General features: G+C 38.6%; 1 protein-coding gene across 3 annotated transcripts in view; it reads right to left on the bottom strand.

Annotated features, from left to right (window-relative positions):
• rxrgb (retinoid X receptor, gamma b) overlaps positions 1-20197 on the bottom strand; it is a 97132-nt gene extending 76935 nt beyond the window's left edge. Inside the window, exon 1 of one of the 3 annotated variants that reach the window (XM_057840558.1) lies at positions 19927-20197. Coding sequence is in view for 1 of the 3 variants with exons in the window: in XM_057840557.1 (XP_057696540.1) it covers positions 19927-19957 (31 nt within the window). In the remaining 2 variants the exon portion in view is untranslated. The remainder of the gene's footprint in view (positions 1-19926) is intronic. The other 2 variants (XM_057840555.1, XM_057840557.1) reach the window with 2 other exon arrangements.
• Between the last annotated feature and the right edge of the window lie 1222 nt (positions 20198-21419).

The raw sequence follows: 21419 nt of genomic DNA, 5'->3' as shown, positions 1-21419 counted from the left end.
GCGAGGAGGAGGAGGGGGGGGGGTGAAGTGAGAATACACGATCGGCTCGGGACAGCTCATCTGTATTTAGTTATTGTTTATTTTTAATTGAAAAAAATCAGCAATGGACTGAGGGCACAAAATTTGAAGCACAAAGTAGCGAGAGATCACTGCATACACCAAAACAAATTCAGATAATTAACCACCTCTCACCATAAACTGCTGGGTTCAAAGCAGCGTGGTGGGAAGTAACGGCTTATAGCCCAAAACTTACAGTACATTTGTTAATGATGTTGAAATAGCTCACATTCTCACTGCGACAAAACACGTAGCTAGTAGGGGTGTATTGGTACACAAAAATCTCGGTTCGGTACGTACCTCGGTTTTGAGGTCACGGTTCGGTTCATTTTCGGTACAGTAAAAAAACAAAATGCAAAATATAAATGTGGTAGTTGTTTATTACACACTTTTGTGCTTTCAACAATAGGAACATTAGCCTATACAAAGCTAGAAATTCTGCTCAAAAAGTAGTGGTTTTTTAAAGATAATCCAACAACAATTTGCCTTTCAGACCCCGCGTATTGGTCAGCCTTCTTTCTGAAAGAAAGAAGAAAAGAGAAGTCCTGTGCTAAAGAGAAAAGCAATCCCAAGGACAAAGATTTTAACATGTATTTTACAAATGAAATGCCTCAATGAAACATTTTTTTCTTCTTATGAACGGTTTTCAAAAGCTTCATTGGTGGATTTTCTCAAGTTAAAGCGCCACACAAATTAATAAATTTAATTGTGTAAGCAGGATGTGTGTATTATTCTTATTTAATTACAGGTGTTTTAGCTCATTTCAACTTATTTTATCTAAATGGGCTATTATATTATTATGTGTTTATATTTTACAAATGTGATGTAGTATTCATTTATATTGTATATTTTATGTTGTATAACTTTAGTTCCTATGTGAACATTAGTTCCTACTTGTTTTGTTGTGGTAGGAGGGCTTTGCATTGAACACGGGGCCATGTTAGTTATTATTATAGCAGAGAAGACAGCCGTAAATCAACAAAGACAAGTCAACTGTGCCCCGATCTCCCACTCAAGAGATCTGATGGACTGAAAAAGTAGGTTATGATTGCTATTAGTTTGAAAATCGACCGGATCCACCGTATTATTACATGAGTGACTTTCGCCGCGTCTCGCGTCAAATAATAAACTATGCCGTTCTTTTCGCGTGCGTCGCGTTGAGCCGCTTCTGGGACGCATCTACACGCGGCCGCACTGCGACTGGTGTGCATTGGCTTATTGACTCTAATGCCCGCGTTTCACTGCGTTCTTGCAGTGGCCACGTTGTCGCGCCGTTGACATTTCTGGAGAGAAGACGGAATAAATATAATCTACACAAAGAAACTGTAACCCGATCGACTCACAGCCTCGAAAAGTAAGGGTTATTTTACGTCAGAAACTCGTTCGGTACGCGTCCATTCCGAACCGACTACCACGTACCGAAACGGTTCAATACTATTACATGTAGCTAGAGAGAATTAATGTACCATAATGTAAATTTTCATTGGTTGAGGAGTTGAAATCTTGTGGTCATCATAAGGTAGGGAATTTTTTTTTTTTAGTTATTTTCTCAGATGCTTTTGTCAACTTCAAAACAAAAGATATTCAGAAAGCGTTTTTTTCTGTCTAACTCAATGTAATACATTGGAAAACAACTGCCCTAGTTTCTTCTGAAATCTGAACGCGCTGTGAATGTTGAAAAAGAAAGTGACAAGAAGAGGCCCTAGGCTCAAGAATTTTCACTTCAGCATTGGGCTTCCCTCAAAACATCTGTAATTCTCTTTGATGTCATGAAGAAAAATGGGCCAGTTGTGACATGGTCGACTGCTCGTGTGCTCTTGGTTATTAATATGCACGTGTCCTTAGCCTTAGCACAAGTGTTTCTCATGTATGACATTCCAGGAAGTCAGGAATTGTCTTGTTAGAATGCTGGACGGTGGTCAAGTAAACAGACAGCAAAGTGAAAAGCCAGATGCATACACTGGCCTAAAATATACCTTAAAGGCGATGGCAAACAATACACGGCAAAGCCTAAGGGAACTTAAATAAACCACTAAAGCAAAGAAGAGAATGCAAGCTTAACTTGAAGTTTGGGTTAAGCCAAGGACACAAAACAAGACTTTGAAAAAATATAGTGTGAAAGTATTCAAATTTCCTTCGCTTTAAGAGTTGTAGCATCGCCACATGCGACATGCTACTAGCTCTTCTAAAGGGTTCTCAGAATCTGTTGTGATTAAGTGAGTCAAGGTCATGCGATTGTTTTAGGAAAGCATGTAATTCATTTTGTTTCGTGTTAGAGTTGACAGTTAAAGCGTAGCTTTTAGTGACAATAAATAATTTGAAGCATTTAGCTATACTTTAGTTTGTAAACAGCGTTCACGGCCAACGTACAGGACTATGACGCAAAAAAAGTCCCTTGGAAAATTCACTAATAGCTCATGGCTAATTCTAAATGCACTTAGAATGATTTAGGATGCAAAAAGTAGTTTGAAAATATGCAAGACACTTGCAAAGTCCAATCACAAGAGAATACAAACTGTCCCCAACTGAAGTGTACAGCTGCTTCTTTAATGCCCCCTGCCATCATATCAAAAATTCGCCAGCCTCATAAATAAACATTACCATCGGATGGGTGCGAGCAGCAAAACCTAGTATGTGCACCCCTTAAAGCAGACATAACTCAACAGACTGTCTTGTGCTCTGTGCACCTGTGTGAGGCTGCATCAAATGTCCATACAGCACTTGGATGAGGGCCACCAGCAGTAATCAGATCCACTTGAGTATGACAGCCATACAAGAGAGACTCAACAAGCCCAATGCAAGAAAAGAAAAAGAGGACGGGACGCACAAGCTACCATTCCAAGACTTAACAAATCCCGGCGGGAGAAGCCGAATTACTACTTAAATTTAATGTGTGTTACAATACAACGACATGGCCTACATAAAACACAGTGACTTAACCCGAAATGATAAATTTAGCGCACATTGAAAACCTTCCACAAAAGCTTAAAATCCACACTTTTAGTCTATTTATTGTATTAGTAATGTAATATAATAGTTCATTCCTTTAGAAATTTTATATTGCTTATATAATCATGTTACTAGTACTTATCCCATTTAAAGTGTATTTTCTAAAACACTAACCTTTCAGTTGCGTCCCTGTTTTTTCACTCAGTTCTGCAATTTCCCTAAAACAATTATCCCTCAGAACATTTTTTAATATTCCCAAGTCGCGTGGTATATAGGAAGTTGCATCAGTCATATCCGCTCCAGGGCATGGGAAGGCCAAAAGCAAGTTCAATCATTTGTTTGTTTATATATTTAATATTTTACTTATGACAGAGAGCGCACAGTCGTGTGACCTAAATTATATTTTATGTGATTTCTTTATCACATTTCTTTATGTTGTAGACTTTTTTTTTTTTTTTAATCATTGTTAGGTGTTAAGTTTTGGGCTGTCAAACGATTAAAATTTTTAATCGAGTTAATTACAGCTTAAAAATTAATTAATCGTAATTAATCGCAATACAAACCATCTATAAAATATGCCATATTTTTCTGTAAATTATTGTTGGAATGGAAAGATAAGACAAGACGGATATATACATTCAACATACTGTACATAAGTATTTTATTTGTTTATTCTAACAATAAATCAACAAGATGGCATTAACATTATTAACATTCTGTTAAAGCGATCCATGGATAGAAAGACTTGTAGTTCTTAAAAGATAAATTTTAGTGCGTTATAGAAATTTTATATTAAAACCCCTCTTAATGTTTTCGTTTTAATAAAATTTGTAAAATTTTCAATCAAAAAATAAACTAGTAGCTCTCCATTGTTAATATCAATTAGTGCTGCAGCTATCGAATATTTTAGTAATCGAGTAATTGACTGAAAATTCTATCGATTAATCGAGTAATCGGATAAAACATTTTTTTATTTAAAGAGCAATTATAAATATGCATGAGAAAACAAGACATTTCATCCAATAATGAACTATTTTCAGTCAATCAATGTCTTTATTTTTGATGTACATTGTTAAAAACAGCCAACAATTGCATCTCAGATGTGACCAGAAAAATAAAGAACCCAAAAATTCACTGCTTACTTAAAAAACTTATTGATCTTTCCATTTGTGTCAAACTATTTTTAAGTTCTAGTTAAGTTTTAAGTTAGTCTAAACTGTAAGTTCTGATAAGATTGAGTTTTTGCAGTGTTCAAAATAAATGTATTGTAGGTCAGGTTATAATATGGCGGGGATATTTGCATACATTCCTGAATGCACCGCTTGACATGCGGAGGGTGAGGGAGGTGCGGGAGAGCGGGAGACGTGCCTTCCTGTTGTTATTGTCTGTCTGGCAGGTGTGTGTGCGTCGTGTTGGTTGTTCTACAAGTTCCTAAAAAATAAATAATTGCAACCTAACGAAGCGGGTGACTCTTTGTCAACGTTACAGTATGATGCCTGCTGTATTGAAGCAGATTAGGGACCAGTGCTACTTGGAGTTTTATCCAGCAATGACTAAATTGACAGTTAGCATTATTAAGTTTTTATTTTACACCCTCATCACTCTACAGTGCTGTTTTCACAGATTAAATAAAGCCTGTATATTGTTAGTGGTCATAATTAATAGAAACCTAGCCCTCCGCGGGCCTGACGCTACGTGAGCGAGTGACAGTAACGTTAATCTTATTTATTAGCGCTGAGAAGTGTACTGCTTTAAGATGGCGGCCGTTTGCTAACGCCGCTGACTCTGTCATTTCGCATCTAGTTCAACATACATGTGATATCTGAGACGCATCAGACCTTACCTGCTACTGCTACCACCGTAGCTTCATGCGGGCTAGTTTTTAGCAACGTCTGTGTAGTTTGTAGCGGCTGTCGGCTGCAGTAAGGTTTTTTTTTATTGCTTCTTCCTCTACGCACGTGACATCAGCGCGTTGTCCTGCATTAAAAGTAGTCCGGTCAAAACGTGATGCTTACATCTGGCAAAATTGAACGATTCCTTGAGGTGAATAAAATTACTCTGATTAGTTTTTAAACCCGAGTTACTCGAGTTGCTCGAGCATTCGTTTCAGTTCTGATGTAAATAATTACACAATGCTCATGCTACTGAAATCCATAAAATCAGTCGCACCCACGCGCCAGCAGAGGGCGACAAAACAGAAAAAAACACAAGTAACAGGTGGACATTACACTGTGCTGTCATTTTAATCTGTTTGAGCAGGGCATGTGCGTTAAATGCGTCAAATATTTTAAGTTGATTAATCAAAAAAATTAATTAACGCGATAATTTTGACAGCCCTAGTTAAGTTTTATCATAACATTAGGGTAAATGCTATATGGCTAACTTTCATGCATATCCTCATTATACTCACTTTTGTTCATTTCAGTCCTATTACAAAATAAAACTGCCTTGCCTCAGGGGTGTCAAACCTATCTTTGTCACGGACATATAATAGGTATAAGTTCCTTCGGAGGGCCATTATGTTTGGGCTAGGGTTGCTACGGTTAATCGACTGATTGACAACTAATCAATTATCAAATTAATTGCCAACTATTTTGATAGTCATTTAATCATTTAGGGACATGGTTGAATTAAAAATGCGCCAAATCCTCTTTTGAACTTCTCAAGAGCAAATATTTTCATGTTAATGTTTTTTAAATTAATTCACTTTATTTTAATTTTAAAAAAAAAAGCCCCCCAATTCAGACCTTCCTTGGGGTGTTCCTTCCAAATTGTATATACTCGTTTGTATACACTATGTATTGTATTTCCTGATGATGAGTGAATAAACTGAAAAAGTAAAAAAAAAACATAAAAGTGTATATTTTTGTTTTTAAATCAAAAAAGAAAAAAAAACATTTTTTTTTCATTATTTGAGAGAATAATGAAAATAATTTATGTATTTTCTATTTTTATTCAAAACAACAAAAAGGAAAATAAAAATTAATATTCTCTGTATTTTAAAATGTTACTTCATCTTAAATGTTCAAAAAAGGAAAAAAAAAAAACTGTAAATATTCTGATTTTTGTCTTGTAAATTTCCTCAAAATTTTATTTTGGCAAGAAATACTAACTTGATGTACATGATTTACTTTCGTGGGCCACAATCTGACGGACTGGATCTACCCCCCAGACCTTGTGTTTGATACCTTTGCTAGTCAAAATTGTGGGAAGTTCATTACATTTTGTCAAATTTAAAGCTGAAAAAAAAAAATTTAAATCCCAAATAATTTTGAGAATCACAATCGCCATTTTATACAATACAATACAGGTAGTCCTCGGGTAACGAACGAGTTCCGTTCCTACTTCCTACGCTGGCGACGTAACCCGAATTTCTGTGTAAGTCAGAATTAACCCTTTGAGTTCCCCTAAATACCCCCAAAATCTTAAAATAATTGTCCAAAACATGCATTATTCGTCATTGTACTGTCCTCACCAAGACGTGGGAGCTAAATCCTAGCTAGACAGCAGGCTAAACTATAATCGTTCCCCTCTCTCTCACTCGGCGTAAATACGTTCTTCTTCCGTGTACAGTACCACCTGCTCTACGCTTCCTGCGGCAAAGTAAAAGCATCATAAAACAAAAGTCAACATTATAATCAAATACACATTTCGCCAAAGGGCAGAACAGTCCTATTAATAATAATAAAATATTCTGTGAGGTAAAATAAAATACTGTTTACGTCAGGGGTCCCCAAACGTCAGGGGTCCCAAACCTTTTCCTGTGAGGGCCACATAACTTTTCCCTTCTCTGATGAGGGGCCGGGGACAGTTTGTAACAGAAAACGTGTGACGATTGCAGGAGTGCCTAAATGTAAAAATTTATTGTTTTCAGAAAGCCACAATCAAATAACCCTTTCTGGATTCTTCACGGAACAAAAGTAAATAAAATAAAAATAATATCATATCATATCATATAATACCATATAATAATAATAAATAATAATAACACTATTAATTAAATAGATAATAACCAAATAACCCTCTCTGGGTTCTTCACAGAAAAAAGCCAGGAAATAGATAACACCAAATACCAATAAATAACACCAGACCAGATGTGGAGGCGGGCCGTATCCGGCCCGCGGGCCGTACTTTGGGGACCCCTGGTTTACGTGATTTAAAAAAAACAACAACAACAACAACAAAAACAACAAAATGGCGGACGAGACTCCGGCGCCGTAAAGTCGAAATCACGTAAGTCGGTTATCTTGTAACTCGGGGACTATCTGTATTAGGGCTGCAGCTATCGAATATTTTAGTAATCGAGTAATCGACTGAAAATTCTATCGATTAATCGAGTAATCGGATAAAACAAATATATTTTTAGGTGAAGCGCAATTATTAATATAAATGAGAAAACAAGACATTTCATTTAATGTTGAACCATTTCAGTCAATCATTGTCTTTATTTTCGATGTATATTGTTGAAAACAGCCAACAATTGCATCTCAGACGTAACCAGACTTAAAAAAAAAACTAATTCACTGCTTTCACTCAAAAATACCTTTAGATCTTATTAAAAAAAATGATATAAATATATACACCTAAAAATGCCTTTACGCTTGATAACACACATCACTTAAAATTTAGGATTTTTTCCTGCGTGTTTCAATTGAATTTCTATTTGTGTAAAGCCATTTTTAAGTTCTAGTTAAGTTTTAAGTTAGTCTGAACTGTAAGTCCTGATAGGATTTTGAGTTTTTGCAGTGTTGAAAATAAATGTATGATACAGGCTGTATTGGAGCACATTAGGGACTAGTGCTACTTGGTGTTTTATCCAGCAATGACTACTGAGCTAAAATTGACAGTTAGCATTATTGAGTTTTTTTTTTTACACCCTCATCACTCCACAACGCTATGTTATGTTAAAGCCTGTATGTAAGACACGTTAGCCACGAAAGTGGTCAAGAAACGTAGCCCTCCACAGGGCTAATGTTGCGTGGGCTAGTAGTGACAGTAACGTTAATCTTATTTATTAGCGTTTAGCGCTCTTTATTAGCGCTTAGCGCTCTACTGCTTTAAGATGGCGGCTGTTTGCTAATGCTGCCCAGACACGGCCTAGTCTGTCATTTCGCATCTAGTTCAACATACATGTGATCTCTATGAGACTCTTCAGACGCTACCTGCAACTAACGTAGCATGTGCGGGGCGGGCTAGTATCTAGCAACGTCGGCGTCGTTTCTAGTGGCTGTCGGCTGCAGTAAGTTTTTTTTTTTGCTTCTTCCTCTACGCACGTGACATCAGCGCGTTGTCCCGCATTAAAAGTAGTCCGAGCAAAACGTAATGCTTAGAGCTGTCAAAATAAACGATTACTCGAGGTGAATAAAATTACTCGGATTAGTTTTTAAACTCGAGTTCCTCGAGTTGCTCGAGTATTCGTTTCAGCTCTAATCTGTATACAGTACTATAACCTGCTCTCGTGAAATTTCTGAACTACAACATTGCCTGCAGTGGTACTGAATGTTTCATGATGGTATCAGTTTGACCCTGAAATGATTATTTATCGTTCCATTATTTCCTATAGGAAAAACAGTTTCAAAATACGCAAACAACTCTGAGGCAAGTGCACTCAAAACAAGCAATCACTGAGGATAGTGGTAGTGCGAGTCTGTGCGGATTGCTTGCAGTTATTGCACAATTACTAAAGACATTTCAAAATGCACCTCACAAGCAAACACTGCAGCAGCGTTTCCGAGGTCCTCTGCTTGATTAAATTTGGAATTAAATCAAGGGTTTGACCTTCTTCACTAATGACTAATTACTGACAATTAGCCCTGAGAATGGCCTCCCTGCGCCCCCTTCTTTTCCCTCAACTCAGTTCTCACAATAAGTATGCACCCCCCCACACACACACACACACACAGACACAATCCAGTCAAGCAGCCTTTTCCACTGACACAAAACTACACACACTCAATACTACTACATGTATTGTGTGCTAATGCAAGAAGGCTCAAGTAGCGAGAATCCTTGAGTAAACTTGCAAAGGGCCACACCCATTACCTGTGTGGTTTATTTATCTCTGTGGGAGTGGGTGGGGATATGCGAACTTGTGTGCAGGGCTCGGTAGTCAGCGAGCAGGTTTTTAAAGCCGCCACGGCTTCCCAGCCTCAAGACCACATTCTTTCAGTCATATGACGGTGTGGTCGAGGTCGGGCCCCAGACAATGAGCTATATGTTGGGAATGTGCACTGGTAGAAAGTTGTAGTACAGTATATGAACATGTTACTGCATGCAAGTATTAAGTTAGAGCATGAACCCTGGCAAAAGTCATGGGTGTTCACATCTGTAAGGGTGAATATTTTCATTTTTCTTCCTCTTTTATACAGTAGTTCTCCCTTTCACTTGCTGTCCCTGTCATGATTTCCTAAAGAAGTTCTCAGCATCAAAGACAGTTGAGGGGGTGTTTGTTAACGATCACTTCGGTAGATGGGAAATTCTGAAGAAAAAAGTGAAAGTGCTGAGAAAGAAGAAATTGAGATTTTGCTGCATTGCAAAGGGAGGGGCTGCATTAAGCACATGTCTGGGAAAAGATTAGTGGACCTCCAAGCAATTAGATCACAAGATGATCTTGTTTCATCTAGGCATGTGCAGGTATGAGATTCTGACGATATGATAACCTTAAGCCAAAATATCACGGTATCAAGGTTTAGGGTTGGGCATCATTTGAAATCGAACGATTCCTGTTCCGATTCCGATTCCACGTTTCGATTCCGATTCCGAACGATTCTCGATTCCGATTCTTATAAGAGGCAGAGTAAAAAAAAAAAATGCAGGGTCAAATAAAATTGCATAGTTTATATTAAAGTCTTCTCGATTTTACTTCAATTAAATGAACTTCTCACAGGGCTAATTTTAACTTGTATATAAACATCAGTCTTTGAACTTCAGCGATTTTTTTCCGCTCAGCAGTCAGGGCATTGAAACAAGGAATCGAAATTTAAAAATTCGAATGATTCCGGGAGCATCGGAGTGTTAGAACCAGTTCCCATCGATGCTCGATGCCCAACCCTAATCAAGGTATTACAATTACAGCTCTAAAATGTATTACTTTGAGATATCTGGGTTTTAAAAAAAAAAAAAATCCATTGAACAAGATTTTTATTTTTCAGAACAGCAAATTGGAACATAAGTATAATGTCAAGTTAAAATAAAAATAAAAATAATAATAATAAAAAAATAACTGAAATATTCTAAATAAAATTACAATAAATGCAGTCCTTTAGGTGAGCCTAAACCCATGGCTACAGCTCAACATTATTACCATCAGAACAAAAATAATTGGATTATTTTCCATAAAAAGCACATGTGTATGACTCGTATCATGTTTGCATTATACAAACACTCTCTTTCTCAACACAGGCAGTTGCCTGAGAGAGAAAAAAAAACACGTTTTACCACTATTAGACACACTAAACATAATGGAGTTAACTCTCGTAGCTGGTGGGAAACGTTCATGACAGTATTTACAAACCATAATTTTTGTATAAATGCGAAATCATATTGGATGTATTGACTCTTTGGCAGCCACCCTCCGTAAACATGTTTTACATGTCGGCTGACCCTCCTCTTCTAAGCCCCAACCATCTGTAGCCGAAGCATTCTCATACCAGCGATTTTGTTTTGGGAAAAAGTTCAGGAGTTCCACATCCTCCAGCCATCGTGTAGCACAGCTGACTCACTGTCACTGAACAACAACCGGTGGGGGAGGGTTGAGCCTTGCAGCTGCAAGCGAGGGATTTCTCCCTGCATTTTTGGGACATAGAAAATAGCTAATACTAGAGGTGGGAATCTTTGGGCACCTAACGATTCGATTACGATTACGATTCAGAGGCTCCGATTCGATTATAAATCGATTATCGATTCCCCCCCCCCCCGCGCCTTTTGTGCCGCGCCTGTGTTGTACATTAGTTCCAAAATTGTTCAAAAATCCTCTCAGGCTAAACCAAACTAATATTTCATTATCAAGTTAACAGTCAGAATCAGTAAATAAAATACTCAAGTCCCCATTCTGTATCAGCAGCTTGAAACTACATTCAATTAATTTAATGATGTGAATCAGCCGTTAAAGTTGTTAAAATTGCTATCGTTATTCCATAATTTCCCTTCTGTCTACTTTCGACATGTTAATGGTTTAAAACTGTTTCTTCATTTAAAGATAGATTCAAGTCAAGATTTTGTCGATTTAGGAGTATTTTAGATAAAACGTTATTTAGGTTCGCTGCAACAGAGCCTTCTAGAGAAATCTACTGCTTTAAGATGGCGGCTGTTTACAATGCGGCAACTACTAAACGGCAAGTCTGTCATTTCGCATCCAGTTTTCTTCATATGTTTTAACACCGCCGTCATCTGTCATTTTGCATCTAGTTCTACATATATGTGATATCTATTATAGCCGTATGTGTCCGTATGTTTTTAGCAACTAGCAACTGGGCTTTGTTTGAAGCAGCTGTCGGCCGCAGTCAGGTATTATTGTTTTTTTATCTAGCGGCATGAGTTGTACATGATATTTACTCTCGGTCCGTTCCTCATTGTCTCCCGAAGACCGCGCTGACTGTGTTTTAGTTCTGCTTTACCTGGTATAATTCAATAATCGGAATTTGGATATTTGTGAATCGTTCTTGACTCTTTCACGGCCGAATGGCGAATAATCTAAGAATCGGAAATTTTGCACGCCTCTTGCTAATACCGTAGAGACGGTATGACGGAAAAGTTTTGCAGTTTTGAAACCGTGATGTTTTGATACCACGGTACACCTTGAAACTGGTAATCGGCACCTGTCTAGTTTCATCTATAGTTGCACATAATTGTGATAACTGAATAGAAAAATTAAACCTAAACTTATCTATTCAAGAAATTAATTCCTTTTATAGTATGGGATTTTTTTGCTTATCATGTAGAATCTAAGAAACATATTTTAAGGCATGATATTAATTTTACTACCCTGTTTAATGTAATAAAAGGGAAATATCTCAGCCAAGGGCTTGGAAGATTTGAGTAAAAATGGCTCGTTTTAGATATTTCCCATGGGGGAAAAAACAAACAAAGATTAAATCGGACCAGAGTTACTGTGGATTGGAGAAGTTTTTAAAACAAAACTTTGATTAAGAATAACCTGGGGACTAAAGATGTTACCGATTACGTGATAGGAAGTTGGGCTTGGTTTTCAAAAATGTATTATTTTTTATTTTTAGAACTGTGTAAAAGCAATTTATTGAGCTTTTAAGATCTTTTGTTGTTATTGCAATTTGTGGTACAGTATTGGTGATATATTTTTTATACAGCCTTATTCGTGTAAAACAATATTCCGATGTAATCTGTTTACAACCTTATTTGGAGCGATACAACTAATGGGGGGAAAACAACTTTGTATACTGCTGTGCTAACCATTTCACAGTATATGGCATGTTAGGAAAGTTCTGTCAATATATTTTTTTAAATTATATATGCTTTTTTGTCCTTCTTAATACACTACTAAGGTATCGGATCAGTTCGCAGTATCAACACTTCCTCACAATCAGGTCATAAGTGTTCGGGGCATCCCTACTAGGGGTGGGCGATATGGCCTTAAACATGTATCACGATAAATGGAGCAGATTTATCTCGATAACGATAAATGACGATAAAGTCGTCCAAGCGGACTGTTATATAATTTGAAAATCTGAATCAATGCATGAAATACAGATTAACAGTTTCTTGTTGATTTAGTTACCAGCATTCAATTTGATATATTTAACAAATGTACATGCAGTCTAGACATTAGGTTTATACAAATGAATTGTAAACAATAAGAATTCAAGTATGAGCATTTATAACAGAGTGTATGGCTTGAACAATGTACATTGTCAAAATCGATATGCCTGTGCAAACATGTCATTGTAACACAAATGACTTGCAGCTCGAACAGTACACTTCAAAAAGACAATTTATTGTTAATGGCTGCTGTGACATAATTATTCAATACAAGTGTTTACTTTATGGTTTCAGGGTCTCCCCCCCTCCCAGTGCATTTTTTAATAAATGCACACATACATGAACCCCCAAACAGACAGACAGACAGACACACATTAAAGCTATATTGATCTTCTGCAAATGAAACACTTAAGATTTTATGATAGCAATAATGACACAGAATTAAACACATACAGAAAAATAGCTGGGGCCATTTGTGCTATGCTGAATGCTTTACCATCACAAAAGCTATCAGAGAAATCACACACAGTCAGATACAAAATAACGCGACATAGTAATTGCTAGATGCAGTCCATGCCCAATCCACTCATTAAATTCAGCCGTTTCGACAAGGTTAGAGCCGCTATCCGACTCCATCACGTTCATTTGTAGCGTTAGCCGCTAGCGGCCGCTAGCGTTAGCGGCTAGCGTTAGCCTGTGGCCTGGCTACCGGTAGAAAGCACTGAAAGCACCATCTCCAGAAATTGTGAGAACAAGGGAGGACAGCTGGTGAAAGCCCGTCTGGATGCCACCAAGAGTCTATTAAATGTCGGGTGAAAGTTTGGCGAACCTCCCTTAAGCCACACTCCATCACGTTTTGCTTGTAGCATTAGCTGCTAGCGTTAGCTTACCGGGCTTCTGTTTGATTGGCTTCCTGATGATCACGTGACTCCCTACGTAAGTACATTCACTGCTTTCTTAAAGGGGAATGAGCATAGACGAACAACACAGAGTCAAAGCGGGATGAAAAGACTATTTTCTTGTTTTATTAATTTACCGAATTTACCGACATGGTCAAAATTACGTCGGTCATCGTGAAGAATTTCGGTGACGGTAAATTTTCGGTTTACCGCCCAGCTCTAATCCCTACTGGGGATAACATAACTTTCTGCATAACAGAAATACAGCAAAACTGCAACAGAAAAAAGGTCTTTCACTGTCTATTATTGTCCATTATCTGATAGAAATGTATATGGTGAAAATAAAAAATAAATGAGACCATTTGGAATTTCAAAGAGCCTAAATATTCCATGTCAGGCCCAAGCGCGCAACCAAAGGCTTCCCTTATATGTCCTATCCAGATGTCTTTTTTATTCTCCTGGGGGTATATTGGTTATGGAAGCAATTATCAGCCTCTATGAATGGTGGTACGTTTCTATGATGGCATCAAGACTGTTTACGCTCAAAGGCCCTTTTTGTTTTATTATTTAATGCTACACGATTATCGTTCAACACACTTGTTCTACTTACCCAGGAAAAAACGCACTGCAGCAGCTGATTGTTCGCTCTGGTATGACAACAAAAAAAAGGTAGCGCTACACCATATGAACAGATTCAACACAAAGGCAACAGAATGGTGGTCACAATAGACAAGGAAATGATCTAAACTAAAGCATACCACATAATGCATTATATATTGTAGATGAGCAAGTATGGCTGCTAATGGAGCAGCAAGTTCTGTCTTGAAATAGAACATAAAGGGAGCAGATGATTTTATTGCAATAATAAAGTTATGATTTCAATCATGTGATAATAACTATTGTACAGTACATGCGTTTGTTGAGGAAGACTGGGCCATGGGGAAAATAATGTCACTTAATTGCTATGCTAATGACATAGGCACAATGTACAGTGTATAATTATCTTTGTAAGTTTGTCAGCGATTGCCAAAAGATTTTAATAGGCTACTGTATATCATTCTTGTGACATTATGTTTGGTGGGGTGCCAGTAGATGTTCCTAAGAAATATGTGCTTAGATTGGTTCAATAAAGGTTAGAAATAGGGTTGGGCATCGATGGGATCCGGTGTAGGTTCACTATCCTCTTCCCCTCACTATCCACTCGCAAGGCCTGCGCTTGACAGTGACGTTCCTTATTCTCGCTATATAATTGGCCGAAGAGTCGAAATGCTCTCCCGTGAAATGCCTGTTTAAAAATTAAACGTTGGTCATCATCACAACAACGCTTGCACAAACTGTTATGTTCTTTCTTTGTATAACCATGGACGACTTATATGAGGAAATTTTCCACTACTTAAAGACAGGAGAATGCAGCATCGGGACTCTCTCCTCAAAATGTCCCAAGGGCCGAAAGGCCAACGTTCGTGGGGCAGCCAAAAAGTACTCAATCAAAATTAAGTTTAAAGTGCCTGTGACACGAAAAAGCATGTTTATTTCATAATACACGCGGTATTTTATGCTCCTGAATGAAATGGACCGCTTGGATGTGTGTGGAAGCGATCACTATATTTATTTGTTGGTTTGTTTGGTAAGTTGGTTTTTGAACAGGTCACTGAGCTGCGTCACATACAACGTCACACAGCCTACTCTTCTGCCGTTTGAGCGCTGCTGTCACATCTACTCGCCGAGACGCCGACTAATCAGAGGAAAACAACGACAAATACAGCTCATCCTACTCCTTGAGTTGAATAAAAAAATGCATTAGCTTGCGCTAAAATTAGTTTTCGATTCATTCTGCACGTTTCAAAGTCGCTCCCGCAATCCAACCGGTGTTCATGCCTCCTTTTCTTTAGTTGGCGCCTAGCTCAGCAATTTATTAAAAATGTTCACATTCGGTTCGTCCTTCTTGACATCACAACGGATCTTGGGATATGTAGTCTTTTGTGCTGCTTTCAGTTTTGAAAAAGGACAAGAAATGATGGAAATATGGAGATGCGGACATACACATGGTACATGCAGCGTTTTAATGCATATTTATGAGTGCAATAAAACTATAAAACTCAAATGACATTATCTCCCGTTTTTCTTGGTCGATTGACTTCAAATAAAAACTGGTGTGGACATCAACATCCGCACTTTCAAATGAGACCAACCAGCGGCGCGTGGGTGACGTAATTACAGCGTGACGAAGCTTCAAAGACGACATGCGTAAACGCGTCGCTGCCGACACGTTCGGTGTTAAAGGGTTAAGTGCCCAGCGGCTCACAGCTACCTTACCCCTCCTTAATATTTGTGACTTTTTCTCGCTTTCTCAAGTTTATGCGCTCAAGTTTCATCTACACCCAGTGAACGTGTGTTCTCCATTGCAGGAGACACTATCTGTCCAGAATGCTCACACTTACTGCCTGAGAAGGTAGAAATGATCATTTTCCTCAACAAAAACCGTCTCTGATTTTATACTGTACCCGCTGCTAATCTGGACTAGGTTTTACAAGTTGTTTTTTTTTTGTTTGTTTGTTTCATATTCTGCACCTTGCTAGCCCATTGGTGGGAGCTCAATAACATGTAAAAATGGCTGCAGCACAAGACACTCTGAAACATAGACAAAAGAATATGTGTAAATGTTTTCTCCGTAAGCTTTTGAAAAATAAACATCTTTGTGAAAGTGCACTCCTGTGGAAAGAATCTTCATCATATTTAAGTTCAAAGACTGATATTTATATACAAGTTAAAAATAGCCCTGTGAGAAATTCATAGTTAATTGAAAATTCGTATATTTAAAAAAATAAGAAGTTAAGAAATTAATTAAAACTATGCAATTTTTTTCCACCCTGCCTATTAAAGGAATCGGAATCGAGAATTGTTTGGAACCGGAATCAAAACGTGGAATCAGAATCGGAACTGTTCAAATTCAAACAATGCCCAATCTTAGTTAGAAAAAAACTGGACAAAACATTTCAGAACCTATGCTAAGAGCATATAGACATGGATATGGGGGGTGGGGTGATGATTTAAAAAGCCCTTTTGTTGGTTTATGAAAAACTTCAGTTCCTTAGGTTGCCATAACAATACAATTGTATGCAAGCTTGTCAAGGTATATTTACTTCTAGCTTCTGTGATTGGTTCTCAGCCCAACATCTAGCATTAATTTTGAAATCCAGCCCCTACTACAGAAGACCAAACTGATTTGAAATTTATCTTGGACATTGCAAAAGTCAGGTTCGCTAGCAAGGCCAATTATTATAGCCAATAATCGAATCTGCTATACCTGGCAGGGGCGTTACCGGGGGGGCAGGGGGGGCAGTGCCCACCCACAGACACGCTCTGCCCACCCAAAGAAGATGTAGTACTAACGGCAGTCTGGGCACCGCGTATGGTATCCCATTCATATTGTACTGATGTGTTCTAAGTTTTAACCTGTGCGTTGTTACCTCCTCTTTCACCCTAAAAAGAAATGCAATGTTGGTTTTGTTCCTAGGGGGCGCTACACACATTTACGCATATTTTGATTTTTTTTTTTTTTTTTTTTTACATTTTATCAAATTTTTCACCAGTGTTCACCTGGCTGTTGAGTTTGGTGAGTTTTGAAGCATTCTGAGGTGGTCAAAGTAGGGCTCAAAGCGTCGGTGGGACAACGAATGACTGCTAGGGGGCACTACATAGTGTATTTGGAATTTGTCTTTACACGGTATCAAAGATTGCACCTGTCTTGACCTGCCTGCCGATTTTGGTGCATTTTGAAGCATTCTAAGGGGGTCAAATTGAGCTGAAAGGGGCTGCGGAACAAAGAATAACTATAGTAATAATTAGAGGTGGGAATCTTTGGGCACCTAACGATTCGATTACGATTCAGAGGCTACGATTCGATTATAAATCGATTATTGATGCCCCCCCCCCCTGCTATTAGCTGCTTTTAATGTTTTGTACATTAATTACAAAAAATGTTTAAAAAAATAAATTAAAAAAAAAAAGCCTCGCAGGCTTAAATAAACCACTATTTCAGTATCAAGTTAACAGTTAAAAACAATAAATAATATACTCAGATCCCCATTCTGTATCAGCAGCTTTAAACTACATTCAATTAATTTAATGTTGTGAATGAACCGTTGTTAAAATTGCCCCCGTTGTTCCATAATTTCCCTTTTGTCTACTTTCGACATGTGAAAGTTTTAAAAACTATTTTAAAGATAGATTCAAGTCAATATTTTACCAATTTAGGAGTATTTTAGATAAAAAGTTAATTAGGTTCGCTACAACAGCCTTGCAGGGAAGTGTACTGCTTCAAGATGGCTAGCTTTCTGTACATGTGCTGCTAACGCCACCGAGTCTATTTTGCATCTAGTCCTATATAAATATGATATCTACCGTACCATTATGTGGACGTACTTTGTAGCAGCGGTCGGCAGAAGTTAGGTATGTTGTTGTTTTTTTTATCTCGCGGCATGAGTTAAGCTAGAGTCGTGAGTTGAGCATTGGCATTACCCGAGGGGCCGGATAATGACAAGCATGATGTTTAGCTACTCTCGCTCCGTTCCTCATTGCGTCCCGAAGAACCGCGCGGCGCGCTGAGTGTGTTTTACTTCCGCTTTACTTGACATATTTCAATAATTGGATGGATGTTTGTGAATCGTTCTCGAATCTTCCACGGCCGAATCGCAAATAATCTAAGAATCGGAAATTTTGCACACCTCTAGTAATAATAATAATAGTAATAATAATAAAAACCGAAGAACCACAATAGGTTACCTAAAAAAAAACATTGTCACCTGCATGTCCATACTGTTCAGTTATGGATGTGTTCTAAGTCAAATAAAATAAAATCTACTTTTATTTGTTTAGACCAAATCACAACAACAGTTATCTCATGGAGAAAACAAAACATGTTTTAAGGTGCAGTAGCCCTACGCTGGATTTCGACCGACTTGAGGATTGTAGCTTTTTTTTTTTTTTGCCACCCCCCCCCCCCCCCCCCAGGGTAAGACTAATGCCCACCCACACCTGGCATCCTGGTAACACCACTGATACCTGGTATTGTCTACCTCATCCGTTTTTAAAATACACATGGTGGTTCACACACCACGAGTGTTGTGCAGACTCCTTCTCGTGGTACGTGACATAATTACTGAAATAAATGTGACATTAGGTGCAGTTTAGTTGTATTCAGTTTTTAGGAGTTAATACATTTGCATGTAATAGCAATTTTAATAGTTTTAGTGCACTTTTCATCCAATTTATGAGCAAACATTTTCATTAAATAATCATTTTCCTGTTAAGTTCAGTGCATGTTACAAAGGCTTATAATGTGTATCGCGTGTGCCGAGCCACCTGATTAGTAGCCATTAAATGTTATTTTGTGGCAACAAATTACTATTTTTGCCCCCCCCCCATTGAATTTTTGTACACTTGCTTTATCTACGTACATTATGGCCTCAATTTATTAGCCCCTACCTAGCCCTCAACATGTGACCCAAGAAAATGTGCAGAAAAATCATTTTAAGTCATGTAAGAGTTTTTAAATTGCACCTTTATCAAATGTTCTAGTTCTGCATCACATGATGACAGCAGAAACCTACTTTTGTGAAAGTCAACTTGTTAATTTAGTGTACTGAGCACACAGACATTATCTCCTTTGGCCCACTGTGATCCACGTGTTGCCTAACTCCACGGGCTGTAAAGCTGTCACATAAACAATTCTGCTAATAGAAGGGCAAAGGGGGGAAAGAGAGCCATCAGCTGGTTCAAGGACAAAGTCTTCGAGTCAGAGGAGTGAAGCTTTACTTAGCAAAATGACATCACGCTGTCCGGGCGATGGATGCCCTCCAAACTGACCTGTCTTATGTTGAGGAGGGGGAGTGCAGGGGGCTGCCACTTTGTGCCACAAGTTTGTTTGTGGCGGTTTCTGCAGCCTGTTTTCACGCAACAACTCTCTATGCTCCGCGCAGTAAATTAAGTTTAAGTCTCTCAAACAGTTTAGAGGGGTCATAAATAACATAAGCGCAATTAAAATGCCAACCTTTGACCTTGCCTGACCGCCAGGACCACCTGACTTTATTTACAGCACAAAATAATCGCTGCGAGAAACGGGAGAACCGGAGTAGTAGGACCGAGGCTTCGTGTGGTGAAAGCCCGGAGAGAGAACGCCATGCCCGGTGAACACTCCTCCAGCAACGTGCCCTCCTCCACTCGCTATCTGCCTCTCCCAGTCTCCCCGCGACGGGTTTAAAAGTCGAAAACGAGAAAATGTACTCACTTAAATGCACATATGGATCATGGCTGTCCATTACGGTGGTATAGTCGTGGTTTTGTAGCTGTCCTAGAGTCGACGGTGCTCGGCATCCCCGCGCATTCCTCTCCCGGGCCGAACTGAAAAGTCTGCGAGGCGGCTATACAGCCCGGGGGGCCCGGCCAGGGAGGAGGAGGAGGGGCCGGTCAAAAACAGCACTTCTCCCAATGACAACAGTGGTCCGGAGCAATCAAGCTCCAACACGAAGGAGACTGAGCGCCTATGCTGCTTGTGTGGTGGATCGGAGTGTGTTTTTACGTAACTTGTTGGCCCATTTTCCGCTTGAATAGGAGAATGAAAAAAATGCCAAGAATAAGACGCCAAGGCTGTCAGCTGAGAATCCGCGAAGGAGGAAGGAAATGTCAGCAGGAGGTCTCACGCACAGCACATGATTTAAAGAAAAAAAAAAACATTTTAAGGACAGAAAGTTGAGCCATAATCATGCACAAAAGTCAGAGGAAGGGCAACAACTAATTTGCATAACAATACTTTTTTCAGTAAACAACAAATTCATAAATTATAAATGGCAGAAAACACTTGGGTGACTTAGGGTTCCTCTGAGATCCCCAATTTGGCCAAATTTCAAAATTGTCCAATATGTACGTGTGATACATCATTGGAAAGCTTGACATCTTTTTTTTTTGGGGGGGGGGGGGGGGGCGTTTTGAACAGGTGGGCATTTAAAAAAAAAGGGGAAAAAAATTTTATTGTGGTATTATCACGTACTTACCTTAATTGTTTCGATCCAAAAACTACATGTAGCATGTATCACTGAGTGTCAAGCAGGGCCGGCCCAGCCTATACGCAGACTATGCAGCTGATTAGGGCCCCTGACCACTAGGGGGCCCCCAATCTGGCAATTATTTAATTTGTATTCTACTTTGTTTACTACAGTTTGCTTTAGTTGACTTTTGTGAGTTTTGAGACTTGATTAGAAGCTTAAAAAAAAAATAAAAGTTCTTCCTGAACTTCTTTATTTCCTCTTTTAGAAAAAGGTTTGGCGCTATCTACTGTAAGTACACTGACAATCATTTGGGGTGAGAAGTTTGAAGTATGCAGTACAACAAAATCTGATTAATATACACAATATGGACATATGGGTTGGATTGCATGTATGGGTTTCACAATACACTGTGACGAAATGGTGGGCCAAAAATATGGGCCCCTTTGCATTATTTTGTTTAGGGCCCCCAAATGGCCTGGGCCGGCCCTGGTGTCAAGACTAGGAGTGGGAATCTCTTGGTAACTCATGATATGATACGATTTGCGATACAAAGCTCACGATAACGATGATCTGACGATATAGCGATACAGCGATTTTCGATACATTGGTCGGGAAATCATTCTAGGATATTCTACAAAAACTAATAAACAAAAAAACAAGCTTCTGCTGTGAATTGGAATGAGTTTATTCGTTCATCCGCTGCCATCCCTCCCACTTCAAACGGATTGAACGTCTA

The sequence above is a fragment of the Corythoichthys intestinalis genome, chromosome 7 (assembly GCF_030265065.1).
Source record: "Corythoichthys intestinalis isolate RoL2023-P3 chromosome 7, ASM3026506v1, whole genome shotgun sequence".
NCBI lineage: Eukaryota > Metazoa > Chordata > Actinopteri > Syngnathiformes > Syngnathidae > Corythoichthys > Corythoichthys intestinalis.
Note: the sequence above shows the minus strand (reverse complement) of the source record. Positions and strands in the feature narration are given on the sequence as shown.